Source organism: Petaurus breviceps, unplaced genomic scaffold, assembly GCF_028583685.1.
Source record: "Petaurus breviceps papuanus isolate PSGF00001 unplaced genomic scaffold, PetGlider_PUasm1.0 90775, whole genome shotgun sequence".
NCBI lineage: Eukaryota > Metazoa > Chordata > Mammalia > Diprotodontia > Petauridae > Petaurus > Petaurus breviceps.
Window position 1 is genome coordinate 11,683,230 of NW_027187342.1, and position 19,829 is coordinate 11,703,058.

At 37.2% G+C, this 19,829-nt stretch overlaps 1 protein-coding gene and 2 long non-coding RNA genes across 5 annotated transcripts in view; 2 read left to right on the forward strand and 1 right to left on the reverse strand.

The window, feature by feature from the left end:
* The window catches only part of LOC138146948 (uncharacterized), a 107,943-nt gene extending 102,753 nt beyond the window's left edge, over positions 1–5,190 (reverse strand). Inside the window, exon 1 of the long non-coding RNA XR_011164670.1 lies at positions 5,080–5,190. This is a non-coding gene — a long non-coding RNA (uncharacterized lncRNA). The remainder of the gene's footprint in view (positions 1–5,079) is intronic.
* Positions 1–19,829, forward strand: part of LOC138146873 (uncharacterized) — a 278,700-nt gene that overhangs the window by 147,496 nt on the left and 111,375 nt on the right. The gene's annotated exons all lie outside the window — the stretch shown is intronic.
* Positions 12,218–17,666, forward strand: TMEM17 (transmembrane protein 17). Of its 2 annotated transcripts, XM_069069015.1 has the most exons (4): positions 12,226–12,890; positions 15,510–15,613; positions 15,809–15,922; positions 16,587–17,666. In XM_069069015.1, the coding sequence occupies exons 1-4, from the start codon at positions 12,791–12,793 to the stop codon at positions 16,881–16,883; spliced, it is 615 nt and encodes a 204-aa protein (XP_068925116.1). In that variant the 5' UTR covers positions 12,226–12,790; the 3' UTR covers positions 16,884–17,666. The 2 variants fall into 2 exon arrangements, with proteins under 2 accessions (XP_068925117.1, XP_068925116.1); XM_069069016.1 differs by lacking the exon at positions 15,809–15,922 and having other exon boundaries at positions 12,218–12,890.

Below are 19,829 nucleotides of genomic sequence, written 5' to 3' on the forward strand. Positions count from 1 at the left end.
AATTTGCCAGATGGAAAAGGAATTTCAAAAAGTCACTGAAGAGAATAACTCCTTCAAAACTAGATTGGAGCAACTGGAAGCTAATGATTTTATGAGAAATCAAGATACTATAAAACAGATCCAAACAAATAAAAAAATAGAAGGCAATGTGAAATATCTCATTGGAAAATATTTTCCAGGAGAGATAATTTAAAAATTATTGGACTACCTGAAAGCCATGATCAAACAAAGAATCTAGTCACCATCTTTTAAGAAATTATCAAGCAAATTTGCCCCGATATTCTAGAACCAGAGGGCAAAATAGAAATTGAAAGAATTCTCCGATTGCCTCTTGAAAAAGATCCCAAAAAGAAAACTCCTAGGAATATTATAGCCAAATTCCAGAGTTCCCAGGTCAAGGAGAAAATATTACAAGCAGCCAGGAAGAAATAATATGAGTATTGTGGGAACACAATCAGGATAACACAACATCTAGCACCTTCGACATTAAGGGATTGAAGGGATTGGAATATGATATTCTGGAGGTCAAAGGAGCTGGGATTAAAACCAAGAATCACCTACCCAGCAAAACTGAGTATCATGTTTCAGGGGAAAATATGGTCATTCAATGAAACAGAGGGTTTTCAAGCATTCTTGATGAAAAAACCAAAGCTGAACAGAAAATTTGACTTTGAAATACAAGAAGCAAGAGAAGCATGAGAAGGTAAACAGGAAAAAGAAATCATAAGGAACTTATTAAAGTTGAACTATTTATATTCCTACATGGAAAAACGATAACTGTAACTCATAGGACTTTTCTCAGTATGAGGACAGCTGAAGGGAATATGTATGTGTGTGTATCTATATCTATATATAGATACATACACATATATATGTATATATCCACAGATATGTATATATAGGAGGATGTATGCGTATATAAATATATATGTGAGTGTGGGCATTTGTATGTTCATGTATACATAGACAGAGGGCACAGGATGAGTTGAATATGAAGGGATATTATCTAAAAAAATTAGGAGGTGAGAGAGGAATTTATTGGGAGAAAAAGAAAGGGAGAGATAGATCAGGGTAAATTATCAAAAGAGGCAAGAGAAAACTGTTACAATGGAGGAGTAGAGCAGGAAGGTGAAAGGGAATGGGACACCCTGATTCTAATAAAATTTGGCCTAAGGAGGGAATAACATACACACTCAATTGGGTATCTTACCCTACAGAATAATAGGGGGTAGGGGATAAGAGGGGAAAGGATAGAAAGGAGGGAAGATTGGGGGAGAGGGTAGTTAGAAGCAAACATTTTTGAAAAGGGATAGGGTCAAAGGAGAAAATAGAATAAGTGGGGGTGGGAAAGGATGAAGGAAAATATAGTTAGTCTTTCACAATATAACTACTATGGAAATGATTTGGGTAACTACACATGTACAATTTATATTGAATTGCTTATCTTCCCAGTGGGGGCAGGTGATGTGGGAAAAAGTGAAAAAAATTTTGAACTCAAAGTTCTAAAAACAAATGTTTAAAAATTAGTTTTTTACATGCAACCGGGAAATAAGATATACAGGTACTGGGGTATAGAAACCCATCTTGCCCTACTAGAAAGTTAGGGGGGTGGAGGGGGAGGATATAAGAGAGAACAGATTGGGGGAAGGGGAATTCAGTAGGCTCGCTACTTTGGGGTGGGGGTAGGGGAAAGATGGGGAAAGAAAAAATTGTTACTCAAAATCTTGTGGAAATGAATGTTGTAAACTAAAAATTAATAAATTTTTAAAAAGAAGAAGGCAAGTTTGTTACCTCTGGAGCAGGTGTTCCAGAGAGCACAGAGGGAGGGATGGGTAGATCTTGAGTAAAATGTTTATGGGGTTGGGTTGAGGGAAATGGGGAGAAGGCAGCAGGCAGTAGGGGAGAGAGAATGTAGTCTGCACAATGACAGCTAGGGGTTCAGAATCAATGGAATGGGGAAGGTATAATGGGATGGGAGTGTTCCCATTGAGGAAGGTATTCAGGTAGATTATTCTCATTCCCAGGGGTCCAAGAAGCTGATAAGGAGGTAGAGCAGGATGCTAGTGGAGGGTGAACAGTGAGTCTGGGCCTTCTCACTACAGGACTGATAAAACAGCTGATCCACAAATGACTCTTCCCTGGGGTGAGGCAACTAGTTAGTTCCTTGCTTGACTTCTTGGGAGGGATATGTACAATGAATGCACTTCAGAAATCCAATCTGGTTTCAGTTTTGTTTTTCTGTTTCTACACTGTCATAATGATTCTGTGTGAGCAAGTCTCAAAGTAAATATCAACCCCCTTCCTTCCCATAATTTTCCTAAAGAGTAACAGGTAGCATCTCTTTGGTGATACGCCCCCAATTGAGTACTCTCATTCACAGGTTGGGGGTTCCCAGAAGACAACTGACTACTACTAGTCTCAGGGTTCTAAGGATAGGTAACCCTGAGGGACTATACTTCTAGTACTGTAGATCACAAACCCCTATTATCGTGTTTCCTATTAACAATTAATCAATTGACTCCAAAGGATTTAATGAGAAGGAATGGAAAGCATAATTGGAACAAATTATTCCCTCTCTTGCCAACTGGTAGCACACTTTCCTCTTTTACACACAAGGTCTCTAGAGAGAATGAGCACAAACTTAAAGTACAAAAGTGGTGAAACATGTGTAGTGAATACATGCAGCTGAGGAGTACTTCATAATGAGGAATCTTCTTCTCCTTTCATTGAGTCTTTACCTCTTGGATTTCATTCCCTGCTAGGGAGTCAACTCACACCTAGTGCATAAGTAGTAATTGGTCACTGCTTCTCTAGTGTACTTCTCAGCTAACATTTAGCTGCAATTGTTGTTGAGTCCTTTGATGGGAGTTCTGTATCTCCCCAAATCTCAGTCTCCTGGGCAGTCTCAGCTTGGGATACTCATCTACTTAAAATCAGAAGAGATCAACTATACAAGAAAGGTGGCTCCATGCATGCCTGGGCAGGACAAGTGTTCAAGGTCATATTTTGTCAGGGTGGGACACCGGGCAGCCTCCTTCCCTTTGACTGTTTCTTTTGAGGCAGAGCTCAATAAAGCCACACTCTTGAAAGACAAGTAGTCGAGAAAGATGGACAAACTGACCATTTTGCAGGCACACTCAGCTCCAGCTCAGCAGCTCTGTGTCATCAGCTATTTCAGTTCTTTGGGCAATCAATAACTCTGTCATCTTACATTACAAACCCCTAAGTCATCATAGTCAAAAGCAGACTCATCCCAAGTTTCCATGTGGTCATTTGGATGGAACCCAAGCAAGCATTATCTGCACATGCTTCAAGAACTGTTCAATCTCCATTACAAATATAAGGTGAGAATGTAAGTTTCCTACTAGCACATTCATGGTTTATTTTTTACTTTAATGCTTTTGATTAGACATAGCAAAGTTAAAAATGTTATCTTCTTTAAAAAATACTTTCCCCACTTCATTCTATTCTTTCTTATACAGTAGTATCACTGAGGGAAAAGCAATCTGTCCACAGCTAATAAACTCAGTATTTTTTAAAAAGTTAATTTTTTGAAAATCATTTTAATTTCTAAACACATGTTTCTCCCTTTCTTTCCCTCAAAAGTCATACCCTGTAACACATAATTTTGAAAAGAGGAGAAAAAGTGATTTAATAAACCTAACACACCAGTTGAGTCTTATAACATAGCCAATATTACATACCCAACCCCCATCTGTTTGAAGAAGAGAGGGAGATAACTTTTCTCCTCTCCTCTTTGAAAAAGAACTAAGTATTATTCCAATATAGTTTCCTATAAAAATTAAGCTAAAATCAAAAGGAGAAGACAGGTAAAGTGAGTTTTATTTGTTATGAGTTTACAATGATTGCTTTAGGGCATCCCTAGCTCTGCTACTAACTTCCTGTGTGACCTTAGGCAAATTATTTCACCCTTCTGGGTCTCAGTTTCCTATCTATAAAACAAGGGAATTAGACCAGAGTTAGGGATCCTGGCCAATTCTCTTTGTCCTGTTTCCTGTCCTGATTCTTAGAAGCTACTTTATCCTCATTCCAAATAACTCTCATCAGCACAAGCTCTTTATAATTTTCTTCTCCATTTATAGTTTCTTCCTCCTCAGTTCCATTCTCTTCCTCCTATACTACTTCCTCTCATCCTATCAGATGTATTTCTTCTTTATGTCCTTGGCACTGAGATTGGTCACCAGAATGGTAAAGGATATTAAGATGTGTGTGTGTGTATATACATATACATCTATATCTATATCTATGGTGACGTGCCTCCAACTGAGTAACGAGGAGATATCTCTATCTCTATGTGACCTGGACAATAGAAAACTAAAAGGAGGTAATGATTTGGCCTTCAGATATTTGAAGAGTTACCAAGGGCAGGAGAGATTAGACTTGCTCTGCTTGAGCCTGGAGAACAGAAACAGAACAATGGACAGAAGCTACTGGGAATCAGATTTCATTCATTATAAGAAAAACTGTAATAATTCGATGTATCCCAAAGTAGGATGGATTACTTTGAGACATAGTGAATTCCTTGTTATTAGGGATCTTTAAATAGTCTTATGATCTCTTGTTGGGAGATGCTATAAAAGAAATACATGCTTCTGGATCTCTGAGCTTCATTTAGGCTTTAAGGTTTGATAATTTTACATCTATCATTTATGTTGCATTGTGTGTTACCTCATCTTACATTCCCTCATGCAACAGAGTTCGTGTTGTTCAACACGAGTTGTGTCTAACTCTCTGTGACCCCATTTTGGGATTTTCTTGTAAAAGACATTAGAGGGGTTTACCATTTCCTTCTCCAGCTCATTTTAGAGATGAGGAAACTGAGGCAAACAGGGTAAAGTGACTTGCCCAGGGTCACACAGCTGGTAAGTGCCTGCAGCCAGATTTGAACTCAGGGAGAGAAGTCTTCTATCCACTGGGCCACCTAGTTGCCCCATGTGACAGAGAGCTAAGTTTAAATATTAGCTATCACAGATGAGAGGTGGTGTGATATAGTAAATACAGAGCTGGCCTTGAAACCTACAAGACCAGATTCAAGTTCTGCTTCTCATACATACTCACCATATGAGCCTGGGCACCTGGTGGTGTAGAGGGTAGGGCACTAGGCCCAGAGCTGATGAGACCTGAGTTGAAATTCTGCCTCAGACACTTACTTGCCATGCCACCCAGGGAAATCATTTAAATTCCATCTGATTGTTTCCTCATCTGTAAAATGGGAATGATAAGAATACTTATTGTTGTGAGGGACTGTTGTGAAGATAAAATGAAACATTTGTAAACCTTAAAAGTACTACATAAATGCTAGCTACAATTATTATTACTTTATCTCTCTGTGGCGCAGACAACTCTCTAAAATTGTAAGTTATGAAGAACTGCACTGATATAGGGAGTTTACTCATCTGGTGTTCCCTACACCAATGAAATCACAGGTCCAGACCCTATCCATACCAAAAACAAAAGGCTTAATTCTTCTAGATTGATCTTTAAATAAGACAAAGATCTAGTTAACCTTCTCTACATGTTCCATAAAATAGCTACTGGAGATGGAAGCCACCTCAAAGACCACAGAGGTATCTGTGGTCTCTGTCAGAGGTATATAACTGAAGTCACAGATTTACAAAGTCTCAGAGCTGTAAAGGACCATAGAAGCCATCTACTCTACATGACAACTGACAAAGAATCCCTCTACAACACATCTCAAAAGTGGTCATACAGATTTTGCTTTAAGACTAAAGAGGAGGTGGAGTTGTGAACTGATTCAATCATTCTGTAGAGCAATTCTGAACTATGCCTAAAGGGCTATAAAATCATGCATACCCTTTGACCTAACAATACCACTATTAGGTCTATATCCCCAAAGAGATAAAAACAAAAAGGAAAAGGACCTATGTGTAAAAAAATATTTATAGCAGTTCTTTTCTGGGGGCAAAGAATTAGAAATTGAGGGGATGCCTATCACTTGTGGAATTGTGGAACAATTATGATGGAATACTATTGTACTATAAGAAATGACGAGAATGATACTTTCAGAAAAACATGGAAAGACTTATATGAGCTGATGCAAAGTAAAATGCACTGTGTACAAAGTAACAGCAATACTATAAGATGATCAGCTGTGAATGACTTAGTTAATTTCGTAAATACAATGATATAAGACAACTCCAAAGGATTTATAATGAAAAATGCTATCCATCCCCAGACAAAGAACTAATGGTGTTCTGAATATAGATCAAAGCATACTTTTTAAAAAACGTTTTTTGTTTTTCTTGAGGGTTTTTTGTCTGTTTTCTTTCACAACATGACTATTATGGAAATGTTTTGCATGACTACACATGTATAACCTATATAGAATTGCTTGCCTTCTCAATGGGGGTGGGGGTGCAGAAGGAGAAAGGAGAGAATTTGGAACTCAAAGTTTTTTTTTAAATGTCAAAAATTGTTTTTACATGTAACTGGGGAAAAATGAAATACTAAAAAGACAAAAAAAAAGACTAAAGAGGAGCCCATTTTATTCTGAAACAACTGTTCCACTTTTGGGTAACTGATTCTTAGGTAGTTTTTCCTTACATCAGGCCAAAAGCTAGCTCTACCCATCCCTTTTTCCACTAGGTAACCCTTTGAATATCTAAAGACAGTACTTATGACCTTTAAAAGTACTACATAAATGTTCTCTTCAAGCTATTAATCTCCAGTTCCTTCAATTTGTCTTCACATGGCATAATTTCAAAACCTTTCAACATCTTGATAGAGTTGGTATTGTGGCTTAGTGCTAAGGATCTTAGAAATATAGAAGTTAGGAAGAGAACTTCTGGAGAAGGGGAAGAATGGAGCTGAAGAGGAAGAGAGAACAGGTAGAAAGATAAGGAAAATTGTGAAAGAATGGTGCAATCATATTCCCCACAAATTTTCTTTTCTTTTCAACCTTAAACATCCTTGTTTATTTCCATCAATCTTCATATATCATCAAATATCACATATCATCTTTATATCTCTTTGGCATCCTGGTTATCTTCCTCTGGATGTTCCCTAAGCTGTCAATTTCTTTCCTAAAATGTGGTACCCAGAGATAGGCAAATACTTAAGATGTGGCATAACCACAGCAGGATATAGTGAGGCTATCATCTCCCTCATTCTGGACATAACTTTTTATTAATACATTAAAAATACCATTAACTTTTTTGGCTACACAATACTTTTAGAAAAACATTTTTAAAACAGCATTCTGATGGGGTGGCTAGGTGGTGCAGTGAATAGAGCACCAACCCTGGAGTCAGGAGGACCTGAGTTCAAATTTGACCTCAGACACTTAACACAAAAACTAGCCATGTGGCCTTGGGTAAGTTACTTAACCCCAATTGCCCTCAAAAAAAAAGCAAAAAATAAAATAAAATATAATTAGCATTCTGTAATTTTCATCCAGTATTTCACCAGTATTCAAAGTAACATAAATTAATTTTGTAATGTTTTTGCAAATGTTTCCTTTAATTTTTAGAACTCTTTTCATTTAATTTTCAAGTAGATCTTATTTATAGGGTTATATATACATATATGTATGTATAATATACATATCAGAAATATGGCTAATCAACAATATTTAACTATGTTTTCATATTGCTCCCTCTGTGTTTATGTTAAGACTAGCACAGCTCCAAGTATGTATTATTATATGTAATAATGATTGTTTACCAACTGAAAAACCCTGTGGATGCTAAATGTGCACTTGGGACTAGAGTGTCAGTAACATAAAGAAAAGCTTGTTTAAGTGATCTGCAAGGCAGGGCCACAGCTGTAACTTTGCCTTGGCAGAAGCTATCAAGTAAATAGCATGATCTTTTCAAACAGAGCCATATTATTTCCTTCATGGCATTTGTAATTTGTTAAAACTCTCACTGTGCCATGCCTTTCTTCCTAATAACAATGGCAAATGGCCAATCTCAGTACTCATCTCTTGCATACACAGTCCCTCTATGTGTATTTGATCTATTTTTTAATCTTCAAAGGAGGTATATATTGAAGAATGTGCTGAGCTGTGAATGATTTAAATAGCATACTGCTACTGGTAAGATATAATTCCTAAGGCTGTGATATAACACACAAGAAAAGCAGGATAAAACAATTTTGTTTCAGAGTGCAGTAACAATAGTCCAGGTAAAAATATCAGTTGCTGGCTCTGTTTAAAAAAAAAGACCATGTTTCAAAACTGCTGATATTTGATTTTATTAGATACTACATCTGCTGTTTATAGCTTGGTCTTATCTGCCGGAGCCCCCAGGAGCATCAGTCTGGGAGCACAGCCAGTGTCTACCAACTTAGGACTGAAACAGAGATCCAATAGCTTTCTAATTTCAAACTCAAAGGCAGATTTTTCAGTAACTTTGTTTTACCTATTGCTTATACGTGGATAGATTGAAACAAAGTCCTTTGATGTGATACATAATCAAAATTTGTATTTGATGTAGTTTCTTTTAATCATCACTTTTTCATAGTATAACAAAATCAGACTATCTGGACACTTCTGTATAGGCTACATAGAAGAAAGCTGAAGTGAGACAAATGTTGTGATAGCTTTTTATTTTCCATAATAAATTAATTTTCAGAACAATCTGGAGACTTACAATGATCAGGGAAAACATACTAAAGGATACATATTATTTTAAGCCTGTCTCATATCTGTATACATCAGGTTTCTGCTTATTAAACATTTCACATGTGGCTGGTGGTCAACATTTAAGATATTTGGGCATTGCAAAGCATACTACTTAAGATACAAAGACCTAGTGTTAGAATAAAAATCTATAAGGGGAAAACCAAATTTAATTGCTTTCAATAAGAGGTGAAAGAAAAGGTAACATATTTTATATAAGAGAATATAGTCTATAATTCATATTGCACCATAACTTAATATTAGTAGTAGTGAAAATTCTACTCACAATAGAAATATTTATTACTTATGAAGATCAATTTGCTGGAAGCAGTCTTATGATTCATTTGAAAAACTAAACTTTTTAAAAAAGCACTCTATTGATCTTTTTTCTTCAACTCTAGTGCTGTTTTTCACATGGTTTGATACACAGGAAAAGCTTAGCAACTGATTGATACAGAAAGTAAACAGCATGGTAGGTACGTGTAAGAATGTACCATAGATCATACAACTTATAATGCAAAACATTTTAATGGGAATAATTTTCTAATAAAAAGTTCAATGAGAAAGTCTTTGAAATCAAAACATTAAAGAGGTTCTTAAACCACCTAATGTGGTGTGAAAAAGATTTTTATTCTAATGTGGTTTGACTGTGTCTTTAGTTCATAATCTGACTTATAAGCCTTTGTACAAGGTTGTGAATAGCAAATATTTTTACCAGTGATTTAAAGTGTTAGTAATTATCTCTTGCTAATTTGAAGAAAGTATTTTGAGGCAACTCAAGATGAGTGAGAACCATTATAATGTGTATGATGTAAATCCTATTTAGGGCATTTTACTAAATATATTCAAATTATTTTCAAAACTGACCAAGAATCTGTAAAATGTTTAACAATCCATTTTATAGTTGTAGTTATGAGAAACAGGTATACTTTTAATGTTACCTTTCAATTAACTTTAAAAATATGAATTTAAAAGTGTCTTCATTTTAGCATTATCTCTATAGTAATGAAATTGGGAAGTCACAATTTTAAAGCTGGAAGGGGATCATTGAAGCAATTTAGACCAATCTTCTCATTTTATAGATAAGAAACTGAAATGTTGAGACTCTAAGTGACTTGGCCTGTCATTCAAGCAGTAAGAATAGTAACAAGTGGCATTTATATAGCCCTTTCATGTTTGCAACGCACTTTACAAATATTATTTCATTTTGTCCTCACAACAACCCTCAAAGGTAAACGCTATTATTATACCCACTTTATAGGTGAGGAAACTGAGAGAAGTTAAACAACTTTCTCAAGATCACACAGCTAGTTAGTATTTGGGGCAGGATTTGAATTCAGATCTTCCTTCTAAGTCCAATGTTTTCTTTCTTACACCACCTAGCTTCCTAACAACAGAGCTGGGATCTGAACCAATGCCCTCTGATCCATACCTTCAAGATACTATTAGGAGACCCTGTTTTCCAGAGCTAAGGTCCAGCAAACATGCTGTGCCCTGAGCCTGGCATACCAAGAATCCTTTGCCCCTTACCCTCTGGATGAACACTGTTGCAACTAAATCACAGAAGTCCCTGAGCACTGGCAAACACCGACAGGTCCAGACATGAAGCCCTGCTATGAACAGACTTTTTGTCACTAGAAAACTTTGTCTCTCACTGTTGCTGTTGTGCCTTCCTACTATTGCTATACTATACTGTTTGACTCTTTGCCTAGCCACAAATATATAAATCAAGGGTTAGCCACACTAAAGCAGGTTCACCCACCACAGGGTGGGTGGCGGCACATATGTCTAATTTCCTTCCTTCCAAGCCATTTCCCTCACTTTGAAATTAAACTTCCTTTTTATTCTTGACTCTCCTGCTTCTAGCCTCTCCTGTTCAGCTCCAACCATCCACAGGTTATAGGCCAGTTTGGTCCAATTGACATTTACCTACTGTATCACATTGTTTCCCCAAGGGAGAAAAGATTTTATTCACCATCATACTTCCTTTTAGTGTTGGTATTTTCATTATAGCAAACAAACTAAATATTTGAAATGTTAAAGCAAGTCATACCTCTAGAGCAGGAATTTTTAACCTGAAGTCTATAAATCTGGTTTAAAAAATATTTTGATTACTGTCTTATATATTGTAAGATGTCTGGTGGAGTACTGTTGTTTTTTCCGGTGCAGGTTATGTATGTCCACACAGTTCTGCATAGATGTGTTTCCATGGGAGACAGAAATATAAATCTCTAGTGTCTCCCCCCACCAATAAATAATATTAGCAGACTGATATTAATAGACTAACAAATAATATTAATCTAGAGGAAGTAATTTTTAGGTTTAAGCTACGATCCTGATGACCACTCATTAATTGGGAAATAAGGGCCTCAAGCTTTATAGCTAAGGATTGACTCTCTTTCCACCTCTGCCAGTCCCATAATGAACAAACAGCATATAAACCCATTTATCTAACTTGATAGCCAAACAGAAATCAGAGAAAGTAAACATTGGAGGATACATGCCATACAAAATAGATTGAATGAGCTCTTCCTTTGGGAGCCATATAACTGAGTTCAACCAAGAGAGACACAGATCTTATCCAAGGGGAAATTCTTGTCTGTAGTGTAGTAAGATGGAAATAAGGATATAACTGAAGTTCTACATGCTGGCTTCTTCTCAGAATCTTTCTCCCTTTGTAGACTTGAAGAGAGTTTGGAATTGTGTATCTTCTTTCTCAAAGCTAGAAGTCAGAGAAGCCCACTCTTCACATAGATATGGGGCACTGAATAGTCAATCTCTGTCAATGAGAGAAACTCATGCAAGTGGTCCTATAAGTCAAATTTTACAATGTAATTGGTTTCCTTTGTAATCTTATGTGTTTAAAAAAAGGGTTTCATAGCTTCACTGGAGTGCTAAAAGGTTCATTACACAAAAAGGTCAGGAATCCCTGTTTTAGAGTAACATCAAAATTTATTAATATATAGGCTAATATAGTACTATAATAGGTAGTCTTTCCAAATAAGGAGAAATATCTGACAGTGGCCTCAAAATTTTGGCAGAGTAGAGTTCTTTTATACTTCCAAATGTTGAGCAAATAGAATTCTTATTCACTGTAATACAATTTCCCCCTAGAATATCAAGAGTACTGGAAGGAAGTAATTACCCCCTCTGGACAGAGACATTGTAATAGGAAAGCAAGAAATTGAATTTGGTAGGGTCATTGACCCTTCTGGGAACACTTTGACAAACGTTTCCCCTTCTCTGTTCCTCATCATTTTCTTATTCTTTCTGTGAACAGATGTAGTGGGGTCTCATGATTAAAATGTTTCCAAGCTTTTTGAATTACTCCTATCTCCAGGGCTTAGAATAGGGCCAGGCACACAGTAGGCGCTTAATAAATTCTTGTAGACTGACAGCCAATACTAACACTTCCCTCCCCAATTCCCGGGATTTCTGTTCCATCCTTTTATTTTCACACCATTATTACAACACTCCCCGTTCCCCCCCCCCCTTCAACCCCCTGCCACCCTCAGCCCTCTTACGCCTCAAGGTGTTATTCCTTCTCTAGCGGGCCTGGGATCTCCCAGAGGGCTGTGCGCCACGGGGCCCGTCAGCCTGCAGCTTCTCCAGGCCTAAAGAATGGAGGATGGGGCAGGGGAGGTACGGGAGCGTCCCTCCATCCCCGCCCCCGGCCCTTCCTTCTTCTCCTAGGCTCTGCCTCAGCCTGGGAGGTATTTCCAAGGCCTGCCACCTTAAGTTTTTAGGAGGCTGTATTGGGCTGCGGGTTCCTCCGGGCTGAATAGGGAGCGTTTGGTGAGTGAAACTGGCTTCTGCACAGGCCTCCGAGGGCCTGCGTGTGGCTGGAGGAGGTCTCTGGACCTCAATTTCCCTATCTGTAAAACAAAGACGCAGGACTAGAAGACCTCTCTTAGTTAATGCTAATTCCGAAGCCAACCAACCTTCACAGAATGGACGAGATGGACAGTGGGCTTTAAGCGCGCTAGCGCCTGGGTTCAGTCTGTGGCCCCGCCCCTCCAGGGTTGCCATAGGAACCGCCGCCTGTTGGAGGTGGGGGAAGGGGGGGTAGGTTAGGGCTCCACAGGGAGCTAAGGGTTCGGTGGGTTTCGGGGCCCCTAGAGCGAAGCCATGGAGCTGCCCAATCAGGTCCGGCAGCGGCTGGTGAACTTCAGCCGGACAATGTTTACCGACACAAAACGGACCGGCCCAGAATGCGGTGCCAACCCTGGTGAGTGGCGAGGGCCTTTAAGAAAAGGGGCTGAGGACTGTGAAGAAGAGGGCGTGCGTGGAAGAAGGGGGCGGGAAATGACGTTGGGCTCCTGCCCACACTTAACGTGGCGGCTCGGTCTTCAATGGGGTCTGGCGGGGTGGGGGAGGATGGGGGGGGGGGGTCCTTCCAGCCAGAACCCTTCCCCCCCTCCGCAGCTAATGGAGCTTGGGATTGCCTGAGGCCCCCTTACTGGGAGAGCAGTGAATCCGGCAGCCAATTAATGGCGCTCTGTGGTGGATAAAGCCTAGTGGTACCCGCGCCCATCCCTCCCCACAGGGCCTTAGGCGGGAGGTCGAAGACTCCCAAGTTCAAGTTCAAACTGTGTGCCCAGCGCGCCCTGCTAACTCTTTTTTTTTTTTTTTAAGACTATTGCATGAACACAAGGCCCTGGAGGAAGCTCCCTAAACCGATTAAATTATAGGTATGAGCCAAAAAAAGAAAAGAAAAGAAAAATCTCACATCTTAAAAATTCTCAGCTCTGTAGTTGTCCCTTCGGAAAAAAAAAATGTGTTTCTGAGTGGTTCTCCTTATTTTCACGAAAAAATTCGGGTGTCTGGTGTTGGGGGGGAGAGCCTGCTAATAGCTTAGAGGGGGGATAAAGCCCCCGGCCCGGAAGTCTGGAAGACTTGAGTTCTCTGCTTGCCTCAGTTTACCCAACCATGTTGTTCAGTGGTGTCTGACTCTACCTGACCCCATTTGGGGTTTTCTTGGCAAAGATACCAGAGTGGTTTGCCATTTCCTTCTCCAGCTCTTTTTACAGATGAGGAAACAGGCAAACAGGGTTCAGTGACTCACACAGGGTCGCACAACTTCTAAGTGTCTGAGGCAGGACTTGAACTCAGGAAGTTGAGTTTTCCTGACTCCACACCCTGTGCTCTATCCACTGTGCCACCTAGCTGCCCTATCTCAGCCATCAAGTGAGGATAATAATAGCACCTTCCTTCTAACACTGAAATTGTTTTTTTCTGCATCATCTCTGCTCTAACCATTTAATTCGTTATTTTAACTGGAAAACAACACTTTATATGTTTTCTGCTTTCAGTACCTGAAGAAATCCTTATTTGACTTTTTAAAAATCTATATTTCTAAGTTTTTATCACCAGAGATTTTTAGCACCATGTATATACATCCTAGCAACTACCAAGCAGGTCCTAAAAAGTATTAGGCTTGTTGATTTATCTCATAGTAGGTTTAACATCTTAAGGCAATTAATGTCATAAATACATAGATTTTTTTAAGGACTAAGGTTCAGAAAATATTTTTATTGTTAAGGATAGAAACATTATTGCTCATTCATTAATGTTGTTTACAATTATTTAAAAAGTTCCACTATAGAAATCCACTGTGGTATAGAGGATATGAAGCCAGGCTTAGAATTAGGAAGAACTGGGTTCAAGTTCCACCTCTGAAAAATATTAGCTTTATGACCTAGGGCAAGTCATCATCCTAAACTAGGGGTGGGGAACCTTCAGCCTTGAGACCACATGTGGCCCTCTAGGTCTTCAAGTGCAGCCCTTTGACTGAATCCATGCTTCACAGAGCAAATCCTTTTAATAAAAGAATTTGTTCTATAAAATTTGGACTCAGTCAAAAGACCTTAATGAATGACCTAGAAGGCCACAGGTTCCCACCCCTGTCCTAAACTCTCAGTGCCCCAGGAAACTCTTTAGGCCTTAACCTGAAGATCAGGTGTTGACTTAGCACTGGTAGAGGAAATTTCCTCACTAGGGATTCTTTATACCACTAAAATGATAAATATAGTCTTCTCCCCTGCAGCACCCACTCCCCCCAAGATCCATAGAGATATAGAGGGATAATACTTTATTTAAAAATTTATAAACCTTTGGAATGTTAAGCAACTGAAGAATATGGTATTTCAAAATGTGTACCTTTTGCATATGAAATTTGGCCACATTTTGGAACTTGGCTAACTTTGCATTTTAATTCATAGGGTCTATGTTGCCTCCTTTAGGACTTTCTGTTTACAAAAATGAAAAACATACTTATCATAATCTCTAGTGATTGTAGTAATTTCTTGGCAGAACAAACTTTTGATTGGTATGGTTATTATTAACAATATGGTAGTTATGGCAATTGTGTTACAGAGACACTGAATCCAATGACAGTGTACATTTCTCACATTCCCACCCCCCCCCCCCACAGTCTGCAATAAAAGCTACTAATTATAATTATCTGTTATACATTGAGGCCACATATTGTCTACATGAACAGTGAAAGACCCAACATACAGTGATTGCAAGGTGATGATGTACTATACTGAAAGACACATTATTCTATTTCTAGTCACCAAAAATAGCTGGTCTCCAGAACTGAACCCAATGGTTATTATGTAGTAGATGCTTAATTTAATTTATTTAATTAAAATCAAGGCCAATACTCCTTCTTCTGGTAGTGTTTAGCACAAAATTTGAATTAAAAATATCACAACTCCAGTTCTTCTTACTATTCCTTGTGTTAATAGTGTGGATTTTAAGGAGCAGAAAGGATATTCTGAAATATTATCATTGACACTTGGTTTTTTGTTTGCTTTTTGCTCCTTTTCCCTTTCTTCTGCAGATAATGAAATAGTCTCCAGTTTGGCATTACAAATGTCTCTTTATTTCAACATTTACTTCTTTCCATTTTGGTGGGTGTGTAATATCATCATGCTCCAGCTGAAGGTGAGTATAAAATCTGATTGCTTATGCCTAAGTTTCTCCTTCTTTTCTCTTACATTATTATATTGTCAACAAGACTACAGTTTCCATCCTTTATTCTAGCCTGGAATGTTATGGCTTCTGTGAGTCAGCTGTAGCATTACTGCCAGGATGATGTGAAATAATAGTAACATCATCTCTCTTTGTCTTTGTCTGCAGTATCCCATCTTGCCTGATTATTATAAATTCATTCTAGTCACCGTCGTTATACTAATAACCTTAATTGAGGCCATCCGGTTGTATTTAGGATATATGGGCAACTTACAGGAGAAGGTAAGATCCTGTTTCATACTGTTGGTCTTATAATCAGTGTTGTATTTGAATGCAATTAGACTTTCCACTTTGCCAATAAAACATTATTTCTGCACCAAATAGAATCTTTGGAACCTGAATCTAAAAAGGAAGGAGAAAAACTCTAATCAATTTTTCCCAGATTGTATTCCAATTCATTCTAAAGAAATATTTTCTATCCCATAAAAAATTACTGGACATTTATAAAACAATTTAAGTGTTACAAAGTCATCTACATAAAATAGCTTATTTGATCCTTACAAAAGCCTTATAAAGTATTATTATCAATATTTATAGATGAGGAAACTGAGGCTCAGGTTAAAGGGCCTAAGTGTAAGTCTCAAGGCCTTTACTAAATCTATTACTTTTCCTGCTGTCCTACTTCCTCTTTGTGATTCTATTAATATTGGGTGTAGATTTATTTTAACTTTTGTGCTATTTTGAGCTCTTCCCAAACTGTTTATTTTCCTTAGCTTTATCTTTTCACATGAATTGTAAGTTCCTTTAGGGCAAGTTTCCTATCTTTACTACTTTTTATCCTCCATGTTGCCTAACAGTGCCAGGCCCAGAGTAGGTTCTAAATAAGTACTTACTGACTCGCTGTGTTTACAGTCTTATTAAAAGAACAGTATTTTTACTTTTGCAGGTTCCTGAGCTGGCTGGCTTTTGGCTCTTGAGTCTTTTGCTGCAGTTGCCCCTCATCCTCTTCTTGCTCTTCAACGAAGGTCTGACGATTCAGCCCCTGGAACGAGCAGTCAACATCATCTTCACCATCTTCCTGGCTTTCCAAGTTGTTGTAGCATTTCTTGCCTTGAAGAAAATGGCAAACCAATTAGCTGCCCATTTCCACCTCCAAGACTTTGACCATTTTGATAAAGAAAATAGGACACATAGGTTGCCAATGCCACATTTAGAGGAGATTCATTCCACAGCTGTTGAGTAGGAGTCTGTACTAGAAACAGGACAGATTGTACTAAAGATACCAAGAGCTGGGGAAAAGATCTTGCTGGAGAAAAAGAACAAAGCAAATGCTATACTATATTTTTATTACTCAGAGAAATTCTGTGGCATGAGGGAAGAGGCAGCTCTAGTCAGGCTTTATCTCCGCAATGCCAAAAACACAGGTGAAAAATTAAAACCAATTCTAAAATATAAGTATTATCATTACAACTTGAAAACAGATTTTTTTTAGTTAACATTTTTAGTCTCTCCCTGTATATTTGATACATTGTGGCCACAGCCTGAAGATAAAATCTGTTCCATATCCTCTAGTAGTAGAAGGAAATCTCTCTTAATCATCCACATTTCTATCATATTTATAATTTTTAAAGCTATCAGTACAGTTTTATGCTTTTCTCTGAGGCTTATCATTTTCTATAGAAATGTCTATTAGCATTTCATCTATCTCTTTGAGCATTCTTTTTTTTCTTGAAATGTACAGAAGTGCGTGTGCTTGTCAGTATTCTCTGCTTTTAGAATATTTGTAGAGAGGACAAAAGTAGGGATTTATGCCCACAATGGTGTCGAGTACTAGCTTTGACTCCCATTTTGCATGTAAGAAATGCTTGGGGGAAAGAGGGTAGCCCTGATACTGTAGAATACCATTTGTGATAATGTTGTTATTTTCTACTATATCTATTCTTTTATTTTGCCCAGTGTTGTGAACATGTTTTCAAAATAGTAGATTTTTAAATATTCTTATATTAAAGCATCAGCAAATATTCAATCTCCTGTGTAATTCTTTAGGCCTTGAGATGTTGGTGACTTTTCTAAGATTTCATTTTTTTTTCCTTTTTATAGGCTAAGAATTCTTGTTAATTCATCCAGGATTGGTTAAACCAAGGATTATTAATCTGGGATCTGTGAACCTTCAAAAATATTTTGATAAATGTATTTGAATATAATTGGTTTCTTTTGTAACCCTATGTATTTTATTTTATGCATTTAAAAACATAATTCTGAGAAGTGTCCATAGGTTTCCCTGGACTAACAGAGAAGTCCATGACAAAAAAGGTTAAGAATCCCTAGTTTAATCTTAAATCAACTAACATGCTACATGAATAAGCAATAAATTTGATTTGTAAACTAGGATATCTCTTTATCAATTTTTAGGTAAATGAACCATGCATATGTGACTAAATCAGCATATTCCCTTCTCACTAGAGGAAACCTACTTGGTAAATCCAATTAAGATAATAAAGTTGCTTGATGATTGTAAAACTAAAGAAAGAGAAATTGAATGATTTTAAAGGGGTATTATACTTTCATCAATGCTTTTATAAAAATATGAGAAAAATCTGAAGTTACCTTTCTCTATTAAAGGAAGCATTGCCTACTCTCTCAAAGACATGGTTATGATTACACTGACTTTTCTCTTAAACTTCTTTTTATATAACTTATGCAAGCTCATTTATTTCTAGGGTTCCATCTCATTTATTATTGTATTTGGTTCATGGTTTTCAATTTCTACCTCTTCAACTAAACTTTAGAATTTCTGGGTAGACTCTTTACATTAGTTTTTTTATCTGCCTCATTTTCCTTTTGATACCAGTTTTACTCATGTATTTCCCCCCTAAATTTCCCCTTATCTTTGCTCTAATTCCTGAAGTTCATTTAAAAAAAATTATTGAAGCCTTTTACATTATAGTTGTCTTGAAATATTCTCCCTCTATATTGAAAAAAGAAAAACAATTTAGCAAAAGCACCTGATTGCATTTTACCCTGGTATTCTTATTCCTTTACTATGAAGAAAAATGTATGTTTCATTATCTGTTCTCTAGGACAATTATTTTTTCAATTACTCAGAGTTTGGCTTACCTTTAATGACCTTTTCACTTATAGTCAGTGTCATATTATCAAATACTATCATATGGTTCCACATCAGCAACAGATATGATTTTATTGGTGGAAATGACATTAAAGAAGGGCTGTCACCATCCGCTTTGTTGCTGTACCATAAGGACCATGGATGGGACCTTTATATCTATCTTGCAACCGAAACCATCCATATGTATTATATCTCCCACAAAAATATAACCTCCTTGAGAGAAAGAATGTCTTACTTTTCTATTTGTAGCCACAATTCTTTGCATATAGTAAGTGCTTAATAAATGCTTTATTTATTGCATATATTATTCTTTTGGCTCTATTTTAACCCATATATGTGTTCAAGCAAATCTTCAAATTATTCATATTTGTCATTTCTACACAATAGCATTCCATTCCATTCGTTTGCCATGTTTTTTTCAGTCATTCTCAAATTGATGTTTTATTTCCTGTTCTTTACTAAAAGAGCGCTGTTATAAATATTTTGAGCCATTTTTCCTGGCTTTGACTTCCTTGGGAGTATATGCCTAGTAGTGGGGTTGCTGGCACAAAGAGTATGAGCACTTTAGTGACTTTTCTTACATAATTCTAAATGTCAAGAAATATTGAACCAGTTCACAGCTCCATCAATAGTATATTTCTGTGCCTGTCTTTAAGGTACAAATCAGAAGACCTAAATTGAAATTACCAGCTCTGGTACTTACTAGTTATGAGGGAAATGGCTGTTCTTAGGTATTTAAATTAGTTCCTTATGTATATTAGATATCAGGTCTTTTTATCAAAGGAACATGTTAACAAAGATTTCCTCTAATTATTTCCCTTCTAATTTTTAATTATTTTTTAATACTAAAACTTGTCAATTTTATATAAACAAAAGTGTTCTATGTCTTTTAGCTCCTATGATACTCTCTATCCTTTGTGTTATGGACTCATTCCCTATTCATAGTTGCAAAAGGTATTTTATTCCTTGCTCCTCTAATTTATAATGTAACCTTTTCATCTACTTCAGGTATCCATTTGGACCTTATTTAGGTATATATTGTGGTATGTTTCTGCCAGTTTG